Below are 17553 nucleotides of genomic sequence, written 5' to 3'. Positions count from 1 at the left end.
TTATTACTCTACATTTAGTTCCAGCCTGGGTCTCTGTATTGATTATAAATTATTTTTTAAATAAGTTACAAGCTATATATAATTGTGGTTGTGTTATCTTCGTGTAAACTTCGACCGCCAGTGTGTTTTTCTCCTCATATCAACACTGACCGCAGTAAAAATGATTTACTGTAACGGATGTTGATTGTTCTCCGTCACTGATGTCATTGGTTCCGCGCTCTGGTATTGTTTCCACCGGAGCAATATCGGGCGGACCATAACAGGAAGACGCAACAGCGGTGCAGCAGTGACCTCACAGCCACCTGTGTAGTAGCTAGCTTCTTTTAAAATTTACATTTCTGTCTACTGTAACTCAAAGTGTAAGTTTGTTTCACCGTTACACCACACTGTACTCGGTTCAAGACAAGCTAACGTTACAAGAAGTCGTTTGAAAATGCTAACTTAAGCTAAAGTTAGCATCAGAGTTGGCTTGTGGCTAACACTCATTGTAAGTTAAGTGTTAAGTGAATGTTAATAGTATTAATGTGTGCCGGTTTTTGTCCTTTTGCAAACTAACTTACTGTTACCAGCCACGGCTAAACGCTGTTATAATGCTAAAAACACATACAAACAGCTAAATAGACCCAGCTCTGGGACACATGAGTATCTCAGTCTTTGTGCACCCGACTCACTCAAACACAAAAGGAATGCCTGTTGCAGCAAATCAGTCCTCTGTGAAAAAAAGCCATTGACGAACCATTGTGTGTGTTTTCGTTTGTGTGTTCAGGGGGTGACATTTTCAGAGGGAAAAAGCATAATGCCAGTCTGACCTCAGAGAAGCACCATGCTGCCAGCCAAGCTGACCAGTCAGTTAACCCTGAATGTCCTGAGGAGGATTCACTATGGAGTTTCTTACCCCTGCCTGTACTCCTCGTCAAGTGGCCTCCTTCACATGGACAGAAAAAGGACGAGAGATGTGAGTCTCCACTCAGACTCCAGTGTGTTGAGAAGAGTGTTTTACAGCCAGAGTGCTATCCGCCCATCACGCAGACTACAAGAAACACAGCAAGATGGGAGAAGATCATTCAGTTTATCTGCTGCTACAATTGTGAATTCAGCACCATCACCTGTCCAGCCATACCTGCGATTGATGAGGCTGGACAAACCTATTGGTTAGTACATTTATTTGTAATGCAGATTGCTTTTTTCTGTATGAAATTATTTTATGGGGAAACTGATACTGTGTATGGACACTATATAGATATTAATTTTAAAAGGAATATTTGGATTGACCCAGCAGTGCCAAAGTTTGGAATATTGCAGCATTTTTGGGATCTTGTTTTCTTTGAGTAATTCACACAGTTGTGTAATAAAGTATATAATGTATTAAAAACACATGATGACCTTTAGATAGACAATCCAAAAAATATATTTGGTTTTTCAGTCCTTTTAAAAGGACCCCTTTAAAAGTGCACATTTAACATCGTATTTGCTATCAAAGATATTTGTGTAAGTTTGAATACTACATTAATACATACCTGCTTTTATAATTTTGTCTGAACCTAAAGTGTGATGTTCTGTCAATCACTGATCTATTTCCCCACGTCCGTAGCTTGGAGTAAAACCAAAAGGTCTTAGTAACCCTAGAATACATAAAAACACATATCTCCACTCAAAGGTCTAATTTGGAGCAACAGTGTTAGTATTGCGTACAAAACGTGTCCGACATAGTGGTGAGAGATTCTGCAAGAAAACAGCAAGGCCAGTTATTCGCTTCTATTGTAAATGTTTGCAGAAAGGCAGGAGAGCTCACATACTCGTTACGGAAAGCAAGCTATTCCCACTCACATAGCCACACACACTGACCTAAATTTATCTTTTTTGGCAGCACCATGCAGCGCTGAGAGTAAAGTGCCTTGTTAAAGGGATCCTCAACATAAATCAGATTTTCCTGCTTAGACTTTCAGAAGCTGATCTCTCACAGTCTTCTTGAGTTATGTTGTTTCTGTGTTTCTGTATAGGAACATGGCTGCTCTACCTCCCGTGTACATGGAGCATAGCTCTGGCTGCCGACCCCGGATGCCTCCCTCATCTGGGCATGCTCACCTTGTTTGGTACAGGAGCTCTGCTGATGAGAGGAGCGGGCTGCACCATCAATGACATGTGGGATAGAGACTTTGACAAAAAGGTATTTGAAGCTTATATGTAGCCATTTGCACATTAGCTGATACTAACAGCCAGCTTTGGTCAAACTTATTATGATACCTTAGTAACTATATTACAGCAAGAAGTATATATATATATTTATTCCTCATATGATTTTTGCACTGACTGATTGAAAGTGGTGATGTTTTTGTGCAGGTGTCCAGGACGGCCACTCGACCCATTGCGTCAGGAGAGGTTTCTCGGCCACAGGCACTAGCCTTCTTAGGAGGGCAGCTCTCTCTGGCACTCGGGGTTCTCTTGTGTCTCAACTATTACAGGTGCCCAGTGATCTTTATGTTGTCATTAGATCTGTATAGTGACCAGTTCAAAAGCAGAAATAGAGGAGACGGGGAAAATAAATAAGTGTGTAGGACCAATGAAATCCACTCTTTTTAAGCTTCATTTTGCGTGCTTAATTTGGATATCTTCTTAGGGTGGGGGAAGACTTGATACATTATAGTATTGCAATATTTTCTGTGGCAATATTGAAGCCATACAGGGATGCTAAGTATCAATTTTTAATTATTTCAATGATTAACATTAATATATAAGCAAATACAGATAAACTTTTGTCAGTTTTCAGACTGAAAACTTTATCTCATTAGACAAAAAGATGTTTAAAGAGTTTTACTTTCAGGACATAATTTGCAGTTGATCGCTATACAGGTATGTCTGACAGTATGTCATGTACTTTGCATATTGAAAAACCAAGTTAAATTACAATAATATTGTATTGTGAATTAAGTATTGTGAAAATATTGTATTGCAAAGGCTTAATATCTTTTAAAGTCACAGTCTTTTTTAGTGTACAACTCTCTTTGCAAAATTTTGTACTAAAAAGACAAACTTTAGAAGATACTCTCTTGATTTGTCTAACTCGGACTTATAAAGCCTAATCCTAACTTCAGATAAATGTTTAAATATATTCTTGCGCAAAACAAAGATTGTGGATTTTGTACCACATCACTTACATTGGACACAGATAAAATGTCTGGTATGAACAGGAGAATGGATTACAGCAAGCAAAACCTCTTTCAAAGCTCATGTTTGAACCTAACCAGTGTTTTAATTAACCTAAAATGTGTGAGCCTGTCCTTTTAAACCAACAGCAGATCAAACAGTTCACCAGTTACCTTTTTTATAGATGTGTTACTTGCAGTGTGTTTATGTACAAGAGCAAGGAATGTACGTTAGAATGCAGATCAAAAATGACCAAAAACAAAGTTGTTTATATATTTAATGGCTTGACACTGTTAGGCTCACAGTTTTCATACTGCCCCTCACAGCATCGCATTGGGTGCAGCTTCATTATCTCTTGTTGTCACCTACCCGCTGATGAAGAGATTCACTTACTGGCCACAGTTTGTGTTGGGTATGTACTAGTTAAGATTGTGTGTGATACATCTAAAACTTCTTCCCCTGCAGCAAAGCTAAATTCAGTTTCATGTTTTTTCTGTTCCTGTTGTCTAGGCCTCACTTTCAACTGGGGAGCGCTGCTCGGCTGGTCCGCTATCAAGGGCTCCTGTGATTGGTCCGTGTGCCTCCCGCTGTATTTCTCTGGAGTGATGTGGACGCTGATATATGACACAATATATGCACATCAGGTGAAGAAGGGGGGTCCACAGATCTTATTTATATTTCCTAGAAAGCACTTATTTAACATTAACATTCTCAGGCGCTCTCATGTAGTAGAGAAATAATTAGACCATGGGTTCAGTTATTTTTATCATAGACCACTGACACTAGTCATTCTGGAGTAAAACATAAGCTTAACGCCTCACATTTTAAAGTAGGAACATATGGACTGACACTGGACTCTCTCTGCTTTTTCTTTGATAACTAGGATAAGGAGGACGACGTCAAGGTAGGAGTCAAATCCACTGCGCTGAGGTTCCAGGAGCAAACCAAACCTTGGCTGAGTGGCTTCACAGTGGCCATGATGTCTGGACTGGTACTAGCCGGAGTCAATGCTGAACAGACTCTGCCTTACTACACTGTACTGTCCGCAGTGGCCATTCACCTAACACATCAGGTGAGGAACAAGGTGTTGTACAGTGACTGAATGCTTGCTGCCAAAGGGTTAATTATTACACTACAGAGTTTAATTCACAGTGAGATAAAATTCCTCTGAGTGAATCGGTGATGTAAATATGTAAACTAATACCTTTCATCTTCTTAAATCACTAACAGGTCTTTTAAGGTATTATCTCAAACATGCACATAACATTTACTCTCCTCTCTTCTAGATTTACACATTGGACATTAACAAACCAGAGGACTGCTGGAAGAAATTTGTCTCGAACAGAAACCTTGGACTGTTGTTATTTTTAGGCATCGTTGCCGGCAATCTGTGGAAAGAGAGAAGAGAGACTTTGCTGCAGAATGAGGAAGAAATCAGATAAGTGAGATAACCAGAACAAATAGTATTTTTATTGTATTTACAGTACATCACATGCAGTGTCACTCAGCAGGGGTGCACATCACAGGTTTCATTGCAGCACAATATTATATCAATTCTTTGGACAATGATATGTTATCTGCAGATAATCACATAGTCAGCCGCGGTACAATTTCAATTCGAGCCTGCGATTGATATGAAATGAAATCAGTAAATATCCTGTTGTATCTTTCTGTGCTGCTTGCCATTGTCTGCTCGGTGCTGGGCCACTTGCACTATTTGAATGTCCAGGAAAAAGGTGTGCTCAGGCAGATACGGTTACACAAACATGCTATGGTAATTTAAAAATAAATATGGTGACACGTGTTGGTTTTTTTAGACAATCTTTTTTATTGCATTTTTTAACAGTAACATTTCAACAAAGAAAATAAGTATATTATCCCCAACCCTGGCGAGGAAAATAAAATGAAATTGAATAAATAAGTAATTAATATGGTGATATATTTATCGATGTTTTCACTTTGCATCGATAATAATGGATTTTTAATCAATGTATCATCACACCCTGACTGTTTTATAGATTACTATTGTTTTTTTATGGCTGGTGAGTGAGGCCAATCTACCAGCCACTTGCATATTTTAATAGCATTTGGCTACTTCCACTCCAAACAAAGCTCTATGAGAGAGCAAATAGATGTACTACAAGCTGTGTGATTTTTACCCACACAATGAAGTTATTTGATATATTTCTTTACTTATAAAATGTATTTTTACAGATGTTAATTTAAAAAATCACTTTCAATGGTTTTGTTGTAAACTGATGAATAAAATACCTCCTGTTACCTACATTTATAATTTACTTATGTGTTCAAGTGCTGCTAGGGGACTTATAGTTTCTGCATATGTACACTCAGAATTAGTCACAATAAACACGTACAGGTGGGGAAGTTGTTTCTTTTTACTTTTATTAGGTGCTGCAGCTGTTGTTAAAAGTATGTACTGTTGCATGCAGTGTGTACACAATCGGGACACGCTACTTTTTTATAACATTGTGCCCAGAAATTTGACCCTCTTGCTTTTATATCCGTTAATCTGGAGATAAAACAAACCCTGCTTGCAAAGTTCGCAAGAGATGGAGAGCTCAACTTGAAGAGCTCTGCAGTTGTTACTTTGCAATGTATGTAGTGTAACTTAAAAGTTATAACTGCATAGATTGTACATTCAGTGAAATTACATCTGCAGTTCCCCTGTCACTGCTATTTTTATTGTAATTTCCTTTTGTTGTTTGTAATATTTATGATTCTTTTGTTCACTTCAACAATTAATATTCCTGTTATTACTGTTAGACTGGTCATCAGTTACTTGAATGTGCTGTCACCCATCATTGCGACTTCTGACAGCTGTAAATCAGCTGTTAAAGGCTACAGCTGTCAACGAGCTGTCAAGCTGTCATCTGTTGCAGAGGATTGTGGGTCAGAATAGCCTGAAAAGCATGCTGGCTTGCATACTGCAAAATTGGACAAGATGTAGTAGAACATCTTGGTATTTTTGGCATACTGCATTTGACATACCATGTATTGGGACATTATAAATCTTTATCTGGCATATTATATTTTATGGTAGTATGGGTATTGGAACGCACAGAGTGTTATTGTTGCTAAATACTCCTTAAAACCGCACTAAGCAGTTGTTACCACTAGGGAGCAGACAAACAGTGGCCACCTTTAGAAAGTATTTACCGGTCATCTAGTTTCGTTTTTGCCCACCACCTATTGAGAAAAATATTTGGGTCTTTAGCTTCACTTTCCTCATGACTCACTGTTTTTCTTTTCATTCTTGCACTCTTTTCATGCGAGGCAGATAGGGGATGCTCACTATGGCTGAGCTTGTTTGATGGAAACAGCTGTCACTTTTTTTTATGTGAAGAGAGTTTTTTGAGAGTAGTCACACTCATCTGTAGTGTTTTTGCAAGTTGCACAACCTAAACAATGTGATGAAAGAGGGTAGAAGCTGCACTGACCTGAAGAGTGAAGTTTGGCACTATGAGCTGTGACCTTATGTGACCTGGTGTTGTTTATTTTAATGTAGTGTTGTCACGATACTGGAATTTTTAACTTTGACACAGTACTTTTGATACCACATGGAAAGATTGACACTGAATACATAAAATGTAACACTTTAATTAAAAGATGAATGTAACAGGGCGTTTATATGACAACGACAACCTTTCTTGATTAGTAGCAGAGAACAGCTGAGTGACTGTAGTAAATATTAAGATTCAAGATAGCCTTTATTGTCATTGTACAGACACCTATACAACGAAATTGGGAGTGCCACAACTGAAGGTGCATTAGGAATAAATATAAGAACAAAAATAAAACAAGTGGAGACAACCCAAGACAAACAAGACGAACGAGACAAGAGCATACAGGTCATGTCATAATAAAAACAATAAGTAAAAAAATTGTATTGCACTTAATAAAAGAAGGTATTGCACTTAAGTCTGTAAAAGTCTGTAAAAGGAGGCATTAGTGACTCATGTGAGCACTGAGTGTCCTGACAGCCCACGGAAAGAAGCTGTTTTTCAGTCTGTTTGTTCTACTCTTTATGCTCCTGTACCTCTTTCCAGAGGGCAGCAAGCTGAGCAGGCAGTGTCCTGGATGGAGGTGGTCGCGAATGATCTTCCTTGTTCGCATGAGGCATCGGGAGCTAGCGATGTCATCCAGGGAGGGCAAGGGACAGCCAATTGTCTTTTCAGCTGACCTTATCACCCTCTGCAGCCTTTTCCTGTCAGCCACTGTGCAGCCAGCATACCACACAGTGATGGAGAATGCCAGCAGGCTTTCAATGGTGGAGCGGTAGAAAGTCACCAGCAGCCTCTGCTGGTAGTAGTGAGAGAGAGTGAGAAGGTGCAGCTGGTACGGATGTATCAATACTGGAGAGAATGAGTACTGTGTTTTGATATATCCATATTTTTCACAACTCTTTTCAATACCAGTAAATGTCAATTAATGCAGGTTTAGATTATAAAAGTGATTTTCAGGCGAGCAAGAGGGTTTCTGGTTCGAACCAGAGGGTGGGTACTCTGGTTTCCTCCCACGGTCCAAAGGCATGCTGGTTAATTGGTGACTCTAAATAGTCCGTAGGTGTGAATGTGAGCATGAATGGTTGTCTATCTCTATGTGTCAGCCCTGTGATAGTCTGGCAGGGTGTACCCTGCCTCTTGCCCAGTGTCAGCTGGGATAGGCTCCAGCACACCCGCGACCACTGACATAATAATAATACTAGTAATAATAATAATAACAATAATAATAATAATAGTAATAATAAACTTTATTTTGAGCACCTTTCATACAAGAAATATATGAAGAAATGCAGTGCAAAGTGCTTTACAATAAATGGACAAAAAAAGACAATTCAATATGAAACGACATTAAAAACAGTTTAAAACATGGATTAAAACTATAAATCATCAAGAGTTGCAGCAGCATGTAGCATAAATAGACAGTAAAATTGTAAAAAGAAAGCGTTTCAGACCTGTATCAGGAGGTCAGGGCTAGTTAAAGGCTAAAGTGAACAAATATGTTTTTAGCTTTCTTTTAAAAATATTTAGCGAGCTAGCTTCCCCGATATCGACAGGTAGTGTGCTCCATATCTTTGGGGCATAACTGACAAAGGCTGCATCTCCGATATTCTTCCGGCTGTTGCTGGGAACCTCCAGTAAACCAGCAGCAGATGATCGCAGTGCTCTTTGAGGCAAATTGTTAACAATGGAAAAGCGGTTACGGAAAATGAATGAATATAGTGATCTTCAGTTTATGCCAGCAGAGAACATTTTTCATTTTGGTTATCTTCCTTTAAGACTTTATTTAGATTCAATTTTCACAAATTCAAGAACAGAATTTTAAAAGATCAAACAGCAGTGACATTTTTGACCAAATACATCAATTTTTATATTGCAACAATAAAATAGGGGTGACTCTTTAACAATGCTTTAACAAAATATTTACACAATAAGATTTTCAATAAACAGTCATCAGTAATGTGGATATAATGACTAGGTGGTTAAAGGCAAATGATAGAACAGTAAGAACAGCCTGTGAGTTCAGAAAATGTCATCATTTTATTGTAATGCAGCCTTTAAAACCAGGAAAAGACACGTACAATGTTATGTGTCCACAATCTAAGATGATATCTAGTCTCATAAGAAGATATCAATATATTGCCCAGCCCTAATTGAGCGTAATTACGTCCCGCTACGTAGATATAGGAGTGTGTTCAGATGATTAATTTGTGTTGAGTTTTAATAAGATAAAAATCAGAATTACATTAAAAAGTGGAAACAGACCTATGTATGTTACAGACAAAAGTCTCAAACCAGACACATTTCTTAATTCTACTGCTATAACAACACAAGCCACAATCATTTGAGTGTTAATCCAACTTATACAAGTGTATATTTTCCTCCATGGAGACGACAGTTTTGGGCCCAGGTGCCTGTGTATGTGATAATCTGCTTTCACGGTTGCTGCCCAGGTCAGAATTCCCACAAAATGACCCAAATGCCAGCCATGCCACCACGCTGAGAAGCTAAAAGTCATGAACAATGGGAAACGTTTGCATCTTGTAAAAACCAGCCTACGCAGCCATGAAGCTGTCGTGGAGTTCCATCGACGGGCAAACTCTGACATACGGCTCGATGCTTCAATGGTCCAGAAATCTCCATCGGATAGTCCGCTCCAGTCTGGGGAGTCTCCTGGTGAATTTTCCCAAAAGCCAAACCCAGCTGCGTTATTGAGGCATTCACTGACCCTCCAGTGAGAATAATATTGGATCCTCAAAACTGCCGCCAGACCCCAAACCCACAGGACGCCATAGAGAATGATAAAGCTGGAGGGATCATAGGTGTTACGTTTCAGGAAATAGACAAGACAATACTTTACTAACTCCATCATTAACACCTGCATCAACTTTAAGGAGACAACACCCAGTGGACTAGGTGGAGGGTTGAGGCTGATTCCCGCCATTAGGGACACAAATCGGCTGTAGGAGCACAATGGCCCACCGAACAGTGTGGTGAAGTTGAGGATGTAGCTGACAAGAGGGAGAAGCATCACGCAGGTTTTCTTTTTGGATGAAGAATTAAATGTTAGTGTAACTTGTTTTTCCTGGAGGTCCATGGACACAGAGGTGACTCTCTGAGTGAGCAGCATCAAAGAGGACACTGCCAGAAACAATCTGAAAAGAAAACCTTATATATGTTAAGTCTTTTTGTCAGAAAGAGGAATAAATGTTTGAATATATGTCTGCATTTTATGTTACCAAGAGTATAACAGCAGCCAACAACTATTGATTGCACACTGTAATAGCTTCACCATCTGCATTTAGATTGGTTCAGCCTCGCTTTTCACAATGCACTTCTGTCCGTACCAGGTAGGATCTCCAGGGAAAATGGCTCAATTTACAGCACAAAATGCGTCCACCAAAACAGCAAGAGGATGGTCCCTAGTTACCAAAGACAATCAGCGTAGGTTCTCTGCAATTACTATCTCCATTAGTTGAATTGGCGGACAGTAGAGCAACTGAAGTGACTTTAAACTGTGGTGTTTGTTAGGCTCTGAGACAATAATAACAACAACAATAATACCACTTGGAAACACTATAAGGGGAAATGCTGAATATTAAAATTAAAATTTCCATTTTAAGGTCCATTTAGTCGCTGTAATGGAGCTTTCTATCATGTCACAAAGTTGATGGCAGCTGACAATTTCTGACAAACATTCAGCATGGATGAGAAATCACAGAGGTGCTCAGAGTCACGAAACATCTACAACTCTGTGTTGAATAGAAGGCACTGGACAGTGATGAGGACAGTGTGATGTGACTGAAAGCTCCAGTACAGCTACTGTGGATCTTAAGGGGAGATTGTTTTGTCAAACTGAAAAGCTGTATTCCAGCTGGTGGAAAATGGTTTCATACTAAATGGAAGGTCATTTTCACTGTATGTTTTTTCTCTTGATTATATCCACTGAAATGTTGTTTTTGGTATGCAGCGGGCTTATTTTAATGTTATGCCTTCATGTAATATTCAGATTTGTTTTTCAGAATACGATTTTCCATCCTGTTGTACTTCCACCCATTAACTACATTAGTGTCTCTATCCAGAAATCATGACCATTGACCCAGCTAACGTTACAGCTCAGCTTAGGAGGACCCATTAATGTTTACATCTTGTGGTTACATCAGGGCAAGCCTCTGGTTCAAGAGTAGATGGACCCCTCCTTCTGTGCAGTGATACATTTGGTGGGTGTAGTTTGGTAGAAAGGAAATAGCTTCTAAATGAAACTGCTCACAACAAGGTCTGTGGATTATCTTGAGGAACTGGGTCATGATATCTGGAAAGAGACATTGTTGTTGAGTTTTTCAAATATATATTTTTTGGTGCTTTGTGCACCTCAAACCGAGTACCATCTATTTCCATTATATTGGAGAGAAGGCAGACATCTCTACGGCTGACACTCAGCAACTCATAACAAAACGATCTGTGTTAATAATTAGCACAACAGGAAAAATACATAATTTAAATTTTGGGATGAACTGCCCCTTTAAAGGACCAGTCAGACATTACAAATCGCATGAAAAGTCCAATGCCTACAACATTTTAGTTTGTCTCAGTCTTTTCTTCAGACTTCCTGAGCTTGTCTGTGGTACTCTGAAGATGTGACTCCTTAAAAACAAACAGGAGTGATGCATTTTTTTGTGTACAGCAGCAGAAGGATGTGCTCATGTTCATGGTAACAAAGCAAAATACCATGTAGTGCAACAGTGTTGGTCACTGATGTGCTTTTTGTAGTTTTTGTACAACAATTGAGCTCTATGGTGGAGAGGAATAAATGATATCAAGTAATACTTGTTATTAGGAACAGTTCATTGTTGGTTTTGGTCTTTTCATGAGATTTGTTGAAAATAAGAAAATATGAAGTATTACCAGACCTATCAGTTAATACATAAATTCATAATTTATATTGGACCCTCTGGAAAAGCATGAAGGTATCAGTTTACATGCCAGTTAAGTGAATTAAGATCGGTACCTGATGCTGACAGGCTCATGCAGGTAGTATTCCCTGTACTGTATAAGCAGGTGCCAGAAGGTTTGCCACAACATCTGGACACCAAACACCCAGGCGTGGACACAGCTAGGATCCACAGAGCAAACAAGCAGGATAAAGAGGAAAGTTGAGGTGAACAGGAGCAAGCTGTAGATGCCCATCGTGACGACCGCCAGGACGCATCCTCCAAGACAAACATACAGGTACCTGCAGATAGAAACTCATGTTGACAATCACAGCTGCAACAATTAGTTGATAAGTTTGTCAATTGATATATAGACAATTAATCAGTAACTATTTGATTAGTATATAGGATGTTCTGTTTTTTTTAAAGATATTTTTTGGGGCCTTTTAGCCTTTAATGTACAGGACAGACAAGCATGAAGGGGGGAGAGAGAGAGGGAGTGACATGCAGTAAGGGGCCACAGGCTGGAGCTGAATCCGGGCCGCCGCAGCAACAGCCCTACACATGGGGCGCCTGCTCCACCACTAAGCCACCGGTGCCCCATATAGGATGCTCTTTAAGCAGATTCTCAAGCATTCTTATTTGTTTAACATAATTATAAACTGAATATCCGTCGGTTTTAGACTGTTGATCTGACAAAACAAGATATAATGACATCAACAAGGACTCATTTTCCACTATTTTTTGACATTTATAGACCAAACGATTAATCAGGAAATTGATCTGCAGATTAATTAATAATGAAAATAAATGTTAGTTGTACTTCAATTGATAAGTTAGTGTGAAGTGACTTATTTAAGATTTGTAAAGTCAAATTATTTTAAATAATGTATTTAAAAACAACAACATTTGCCAACTTGCTTTATGGGAGAAGTACAAAATACAATTAGATGAAAACTAAAAAACAGATATGAATTAGAAACACGAGTATGAATCAATGTTAAAAACAAATAAACAAAAGTTTCGCCAGTATTGTATCCCCTGTTAAATATTGTGGTTGTGCTATTTGGACTGGTTAATTCAAATTTCATTAATTCAAATTTCATTTGAATTACATATAAAACTTCATGAACCTATTGAAATTAAAATCCGAATAGATAGAACAGATCATGGCTTCACAGAAAATTGTGACTAATTTTAGAGTATTAAGGCCATATAATACACTAGTCACTTAACATATTGCTTTTAATGTGTGGTTTAATAACAAAAGTCAATTAATAGATTTGTAATTACATACCTGTATGTCAAGGACAGATATCCCCGTTGAGCAAGGAAATAAAACAGAAATGCGAATGGAAGTGAAAAACACTGGTGCATCAAAAACTGATGTTCCCACAACCAGCTCATCAAACCCATATCTGATCCTGAATATCACTGACAGAAGAAGAGCGCCGCTGATAGCAGATGTTTCTGCTGGTTGTCCTATTAAAGAGGAGGAATACTTGTTTAACCTGAACCAACTGTGTTTGCCATTCCTCCTGAGACCTGCATTAAAGTAATCGCTTTTGTTTACCATCATCACACAGTATTGGTAATAGTTATTCCTTTTGTTCAACACTATCAGTATTGACGGATACAGAAGCTTTTTTATCAAACATATTTTAGCAACTGTAGTAACCAAGAGTCTTTTTTGTTTGTCCAAATCAAACAAATAGCAACTCAGGGAGTTTGTTTTCACTCGGTCCCACAATCACGATCTTAATTTGTATTATGGGCCTGGTTGACTGATTTTATATGTATTGCTTTTCATACTTGAGGCCTTTAGTTAAATCCTGACTCAAGAAGGATTTACAAGCAACTGTAGCCATTTATTTGTGTAACACTTTAAAAAACAACAATCAGTGTAAACAAAGCGGGAGATAGAAAGGTCAAAGATAAAAGTAGAGGTCAAGGACCAGCACCTGTGACACCTGTGACACTTCTTACCCCAACGATGGACAGCACACTCTTGAAATGTGTCTTTAAATTCACAGTTAGTTAATGTAATTGATACTAGAAATAAGACACAAATATGAGTGACCTTTTCCCCTAGATTACCAAAAAATGTGATTTTCTATTTTTCTTCATAAAAATGAAGAACAAAGAAAAGTTGTATCGATAAATACCAAGTTACATATTAGAGTTCACATCTATGCCAGTTTAAAGAACTTGTGAAATATCTGATACACATCGCAACTTTTCCTAAAAGCATGCTCACCATATATTTAATATTATACATTCTGTCACTGTTAAACTGTCAGTAGCTAAATGATGCTCATATTCTACTGTCCTCATTTAACCTGACTTTCATGCTAAACCTGTATTTTCGACTGTTTGGATGGTGATTAATGTTTTCTATTGCGTAAGAGCAAGACTATGATTGCCATTCTAATTATGTAAAAAAGGGTGCGGCTGTCCACTATAACCTGCCCTTTTTAAAAGGAAATGTCAATCAGTATGTTTCATATTATTGTGCCACACTTTGTTGATAATAAATATATACTGTATAAAGGTCACAACACTGCTCAAGGGAACACTTAATCATCACACTATAACACAAGTCAGTTAAACTTCGGAGATATCAATCTGTTTGGAAGCACAAGTGATTGTGAATCAGTTTCAGCTGCTTTGGTGCAAATCAAAGCGACAGCAGGTGCAATGGAGAGGCAAAAGCTAGACAACTCCCAAAAAGGGAATGGTTTTTTTTTTTTTTTTTTTTGAGACCAGCATTTCACAAGTATCAAATACAAGATACAAAGTTGATTCACAGCTGTTTCCCCACTTTTTTGAGACTAGTTGATGTACGATGTACACCAAATATGGCTATCAGTGGGCAGGGTTCCAACCTGATATTTAGGGCTTAGTTTAACAATTATTAAGTCTGTTTTTTGTGAAATGAATTTTGTGGAGGACCTAAAATTGAATTAAACCAAGACGAGTGTAAGAAGATGTAGAATTAACCCTGATCAGTGCCTCTTTCCACCACTCATCTGTCAAATCAAAGCCAAGCTCCCTTTCCCAACTTTGCCTGACCCCCACAAGGGAGGTCACATTCGAAGATGATATGAGGTCAAATAATACTGAAATCCTACTACGAGCCATTGGAAGAGAGAGCACCTCGGTGATAAGAGACCCCATTTGAGATTGAGGGAAAGATGTGAAGTGTGTGCGAACATAATTGCGCACTTGGAAGAATTGAAACATATGAGATTGGGGTAAATTATATTTAACACAGTGATCATTAAATGTAACAAATAAGCCCTTGGAATATAAATGTGAAAAAAGAACCAGGCCTCTCTCTCTCCACAAAGTGAAAGCTGTGTCTGAATTGGAGGAGGTAAAGAAATGGTTGTTGCAAATAGGGCTTAATGGGATGGGTGCTGAAAGTTTGAAGTGTTGCCTGAATTGTTTACAAATTTTCAAAGAGGAAAGTACAATTGGGTTTTTGATATAACTAGGATAACAAGAAGCTAGAGGGGCACAAACCAGAGCAGTTTAGCTGCTTTGTTTACCGGAAAACACTCACTTTTACTGATGTTTAACTTATAACCAGAGAATGATCCAGAAGTTGTCAAGATTTGTAAAATATCATCTACACAGCTAACTGGGTTGGTGACATATAGCAACAGGTCATCAGCATAGAGAGACACTCTATGTTCCAGTCCAGCACTAAGAATACCAGTGAAACATGAAGAAGATTTGAGAGCAATGGAAAGAGGCTCTGTTGCTATGGCAAAGAGCAGGGGAGACACTGGGCAACCCTGGCGGGTCCCTCTTGATAGGGGGACATATTCAGACCTTTGAAAGTTAGTTGTCACACAAGTGGATGGGGCAGAGTATAAAAGTTGTATCCAAGAAATAAATTTAGACCCAAAGCCAAATTTCCCCAAAACAGAAAACAAACAGTCCCATTCAACCCGATCAAAGGCTTTCTCCACATCTAAAGATATAACCATTTCAGCAATTTTGGACATGTGAGGAGATAACACAATATTTAAAAGTCTCATTAAACATGTCTAATAACAAAGGAGTAAGTTGGTGGGAAAACTTTTTATAAAAGTCAGCCAGGAATCCATCTAACCCTTGAGCTTTCCGGTTGCTGACAGACCGGGACTCCAACCCGCCTCTTTCAAATTAAAGTTCTGTATAAATCATTTTATTACAATTCCATTTCTTCTTTCAGGTAAACATCTGTTTTTAATCATTAACCAAAACACTGTATTTAATGAATTGATTTTTTTCACTATGAATTTACTGTTTTTAACCCAAACATCTTTGTTTTTGTTTTATTGTTTTTTAATACACAACTGTCTTTTAATGCTGATTTTTAACCTGGGTTACAGGAGCACTGCCAGAGTCCCACAAAATGACCTCCAGCAGGCTACTGGTGTGCATGTTTCTGACCAAACTGTGAGAAACAGACTCCATGAGTTTGACATGAGGGCCCGATGTCCTCTAGTGGGACCTGTGCTCACAGCCCAGCACCGTGCAGCTCAACTTGCATTCACCAGAGAACGCCAGAATTGGCAGATTCGCCACTGGCGTTCAGTTCTCTTCACAGATGAGAGCAGGTTCAGACTGAGCACATGTGACAGGCCTGAAAGAGTCATGGTGAACGTTATGCTTCCTGTAACACAACCCAGCATGACTGGTTTGGTGGTTGGGTCAGTGATGGTCTAGGGAGTCATATCCTTGAAGGGTCGCACAGACCTCTATGTCACAGCCAGCGGTACCCTGACTGCTGTAAGACAACAGGATGAAATTGTTAGAGCAATTGTCAGACCTTAAGGTGGTGCAGTGGTTCCTGGGTTCCTCCTGGTGCAGTGGTTCCTGGATTCCTCCTGGTGCAGGACAATGCCCAGCTTCATGTGGCCAGAGTGTGTAGACAGTTCCTTGATGACGAAGGCATTAATGCAACTGAACACCTATGGGACGTTATGTATCACCACCAAGTACCGCCACAGACTGTCCAGGAGCTCAGTGATGCCCTGATCCAGGTTAGGGAGGAGATCCCTCAGGACACCATCCACCAGCTCATCAGCAGCATACCCAGTCGTTGTTGGGAGTGCATACAGGTAGGTGGAGGCTGTACTCACTAATGAGTCACATTATGATAAAATTCACACACATTGAATCAGCCTGTGATTTCAATTTTTCACTTTGATTTTTGGTGTGATTTTGAATCCAGCCCTCAGTGGGTTGATGACTTTGGTTTCCACTGACTGTTGTTGTGCCATTTTGTTCCTAACAAACTATTCATCAGTAAGGATTTTCAACGAGCAGTGTGTTATATTACATGTATTTTAGTAAATGTGCTGAAGATCAAGTGATTTAACATAAACAAGTCAAAAGACAGTGAAAGTGTGTTACACATACAGTACAGGCCAAAAGTTTGGACACACCTTCTCATTCAATGCGTTTTCTTTATTTTCATGACTATTTACATTGTAGATTCTCACTGAAGGCATCAAAACTATGAATGAACACATGAGGGGTTATGTACTTAACAAAAAAAGGTGAAATAACTGAAAACATGTTTTATATTCTAGTTTCTTCAAAATAGCCACCCTTTGCTCTGATTACTGCTTTGCACACTCTTGGCATTCTCTCCATGAGCTTCAAGAGGTAGTCACCTGAAATGGTTTTCCAACAGTCTTGAAGGAGTTCCCAGAGGTGTTTAGCACTTGTTGGCCCCTTTGCCTTCACTCTGCGGTCCAGCTCACCCCAAACCATCTCGATTGGGTTCAGGTCCGGTGACTGTGGAGGCCAGGTCATCTGCCGCAGCACTCCATCACTCTCCTTCTTGGTCAAATAGCCCTTACACAGCCTGGAGGTGTGTTTGGGGTCATTGTCCTGTTGAAAAATAAATGATCGTCCAACTAAACGCAAACCGGATGGGATGGCATGTCGCTGCAGGA

General features: G+C 39.1%; 2 protein-coding genes across 3 annotated transcripts; one reads left to right on the top strand and one right to left on the bottom strand.

Moving 5' to 3' along the window:
• The first annotated feature begins 249 nt into the window (after positions 1-249).
• Positions 250-4947, top strand: coq2 (coenzyme Q2 4-hydroxybenzoate polyprenyltransferase). Of its 2 annotated transcripts, none has more exons than XM_049578428.1 (8): positions 250-359; positions 767-1151; positions 2001-2167; positions 2341-2462; positions 3471-3556; positions 3655-3788; positions 4028-4216; positions 4431-4947. In XM_049578428.1, the coding sequence occupies exons 2-8, from the start codon at positions 824-826 to the stop codon at positions 4584-4586; spliced, it is 1182 nt and encodes a 393-aa protein (XP_049434385.1). In that variant the 5' UTR covers positions 250-359; positions 767-823; the 3' UTR covers positions 4587-4947. The 2 variants fall into 2 exon arrangements, with proteins under 2 accessions (XP_049434385.1, XP_049434386.1); XM_049578429.1 differs by lacking the exon at positions 250-359 and adding an exon at positions 377-487.
• Positions 4948-8868: 3921 nt separating this feature from the next.
• On the bottom strand, positions 8869-13012 carry mboat4 (membrane bound O-acyltransferase domain containing 4). The gene is made up of 3 exons (XM_049577717.1): positions 12894-13012; positions 11674-11898; positions 8869-9820 (listed from the first exon to the last, which is right to left on the bottom strand). Exons 1-3 carry the CDS (start codon positions 13010-13012, stop codon positions 8869-8871), a joined length of 1296 nt encoding a protein of 431 aa, XP_049433674.1.
• Between the last annotated feature and the right edge of the window lie 4541 nt (positions 13013-17553).

The sequence above is a fragment of the Epinephelus fuscoguttatus genome, linkage group LG6, assembly GCF_011397635.1.
Source record: "Epinephelus fuscoguttatus linkage group LG6, E.fuscoguttatus.final_Chr_v1".
Classification (NCBI taxonomy): domain Eukaryota; kingdom Metazoa; phylum Chordata; class Actinopteri; order Perciformes; family Serranidae; genus Epinephelus; species Epinephelus fuscoguttatus.
The sequence above is the reverse complement of the archived record's forward strand: the minus strand, read 5'-3'. Positions and strand labels throughout refer to the sequence as shown.

Bases quoted from the DNA above. Each gene is read 5' to 3' on its own strand.
- mboat4 (XM_049577717.1), bottom strand. From the start codon at position 13,012: ATGGGTTTGATGAGCTGGTTGTGGGAACATCAGTTTTTGATGCACCAG. The intron at 11,899-12,893 runs GTATGTAATTAC...TTCTATCTGCAG, and splicing joins TATCTGTCCTTGACATACAG to GTACCTGTATGTTTGTCTTG. The intron at 9,821-11,673 runs GTACCGATCTTA...TTTTCTTTTCAG, and splicing joins CATGAGCCTGTCAGCATCAG to ATTGTTTCTGGCAGTGTCCT.
- coq2 (XM_049578428.1), top strand. From the start codon at position 824: ATGCTGCCAGCCAAGCTGACCAGTCAGTTAACCCTGAATGTCCTGAGG. The intron at 2,463-3,470 runs GTGCCCAGTGAT...TGCCCCTCACAG, and splicing joins TTGTGTCTCAACTATTACAG to CATCGCATTGGGTGCAGCTT. The intron at 4,217-4,430 runs GTGAGGAACAAG...CCTCTCTTCTAG, and splicing joins CCATTCACCTAACACATCAG to ATTTACACATTGGACATTAA.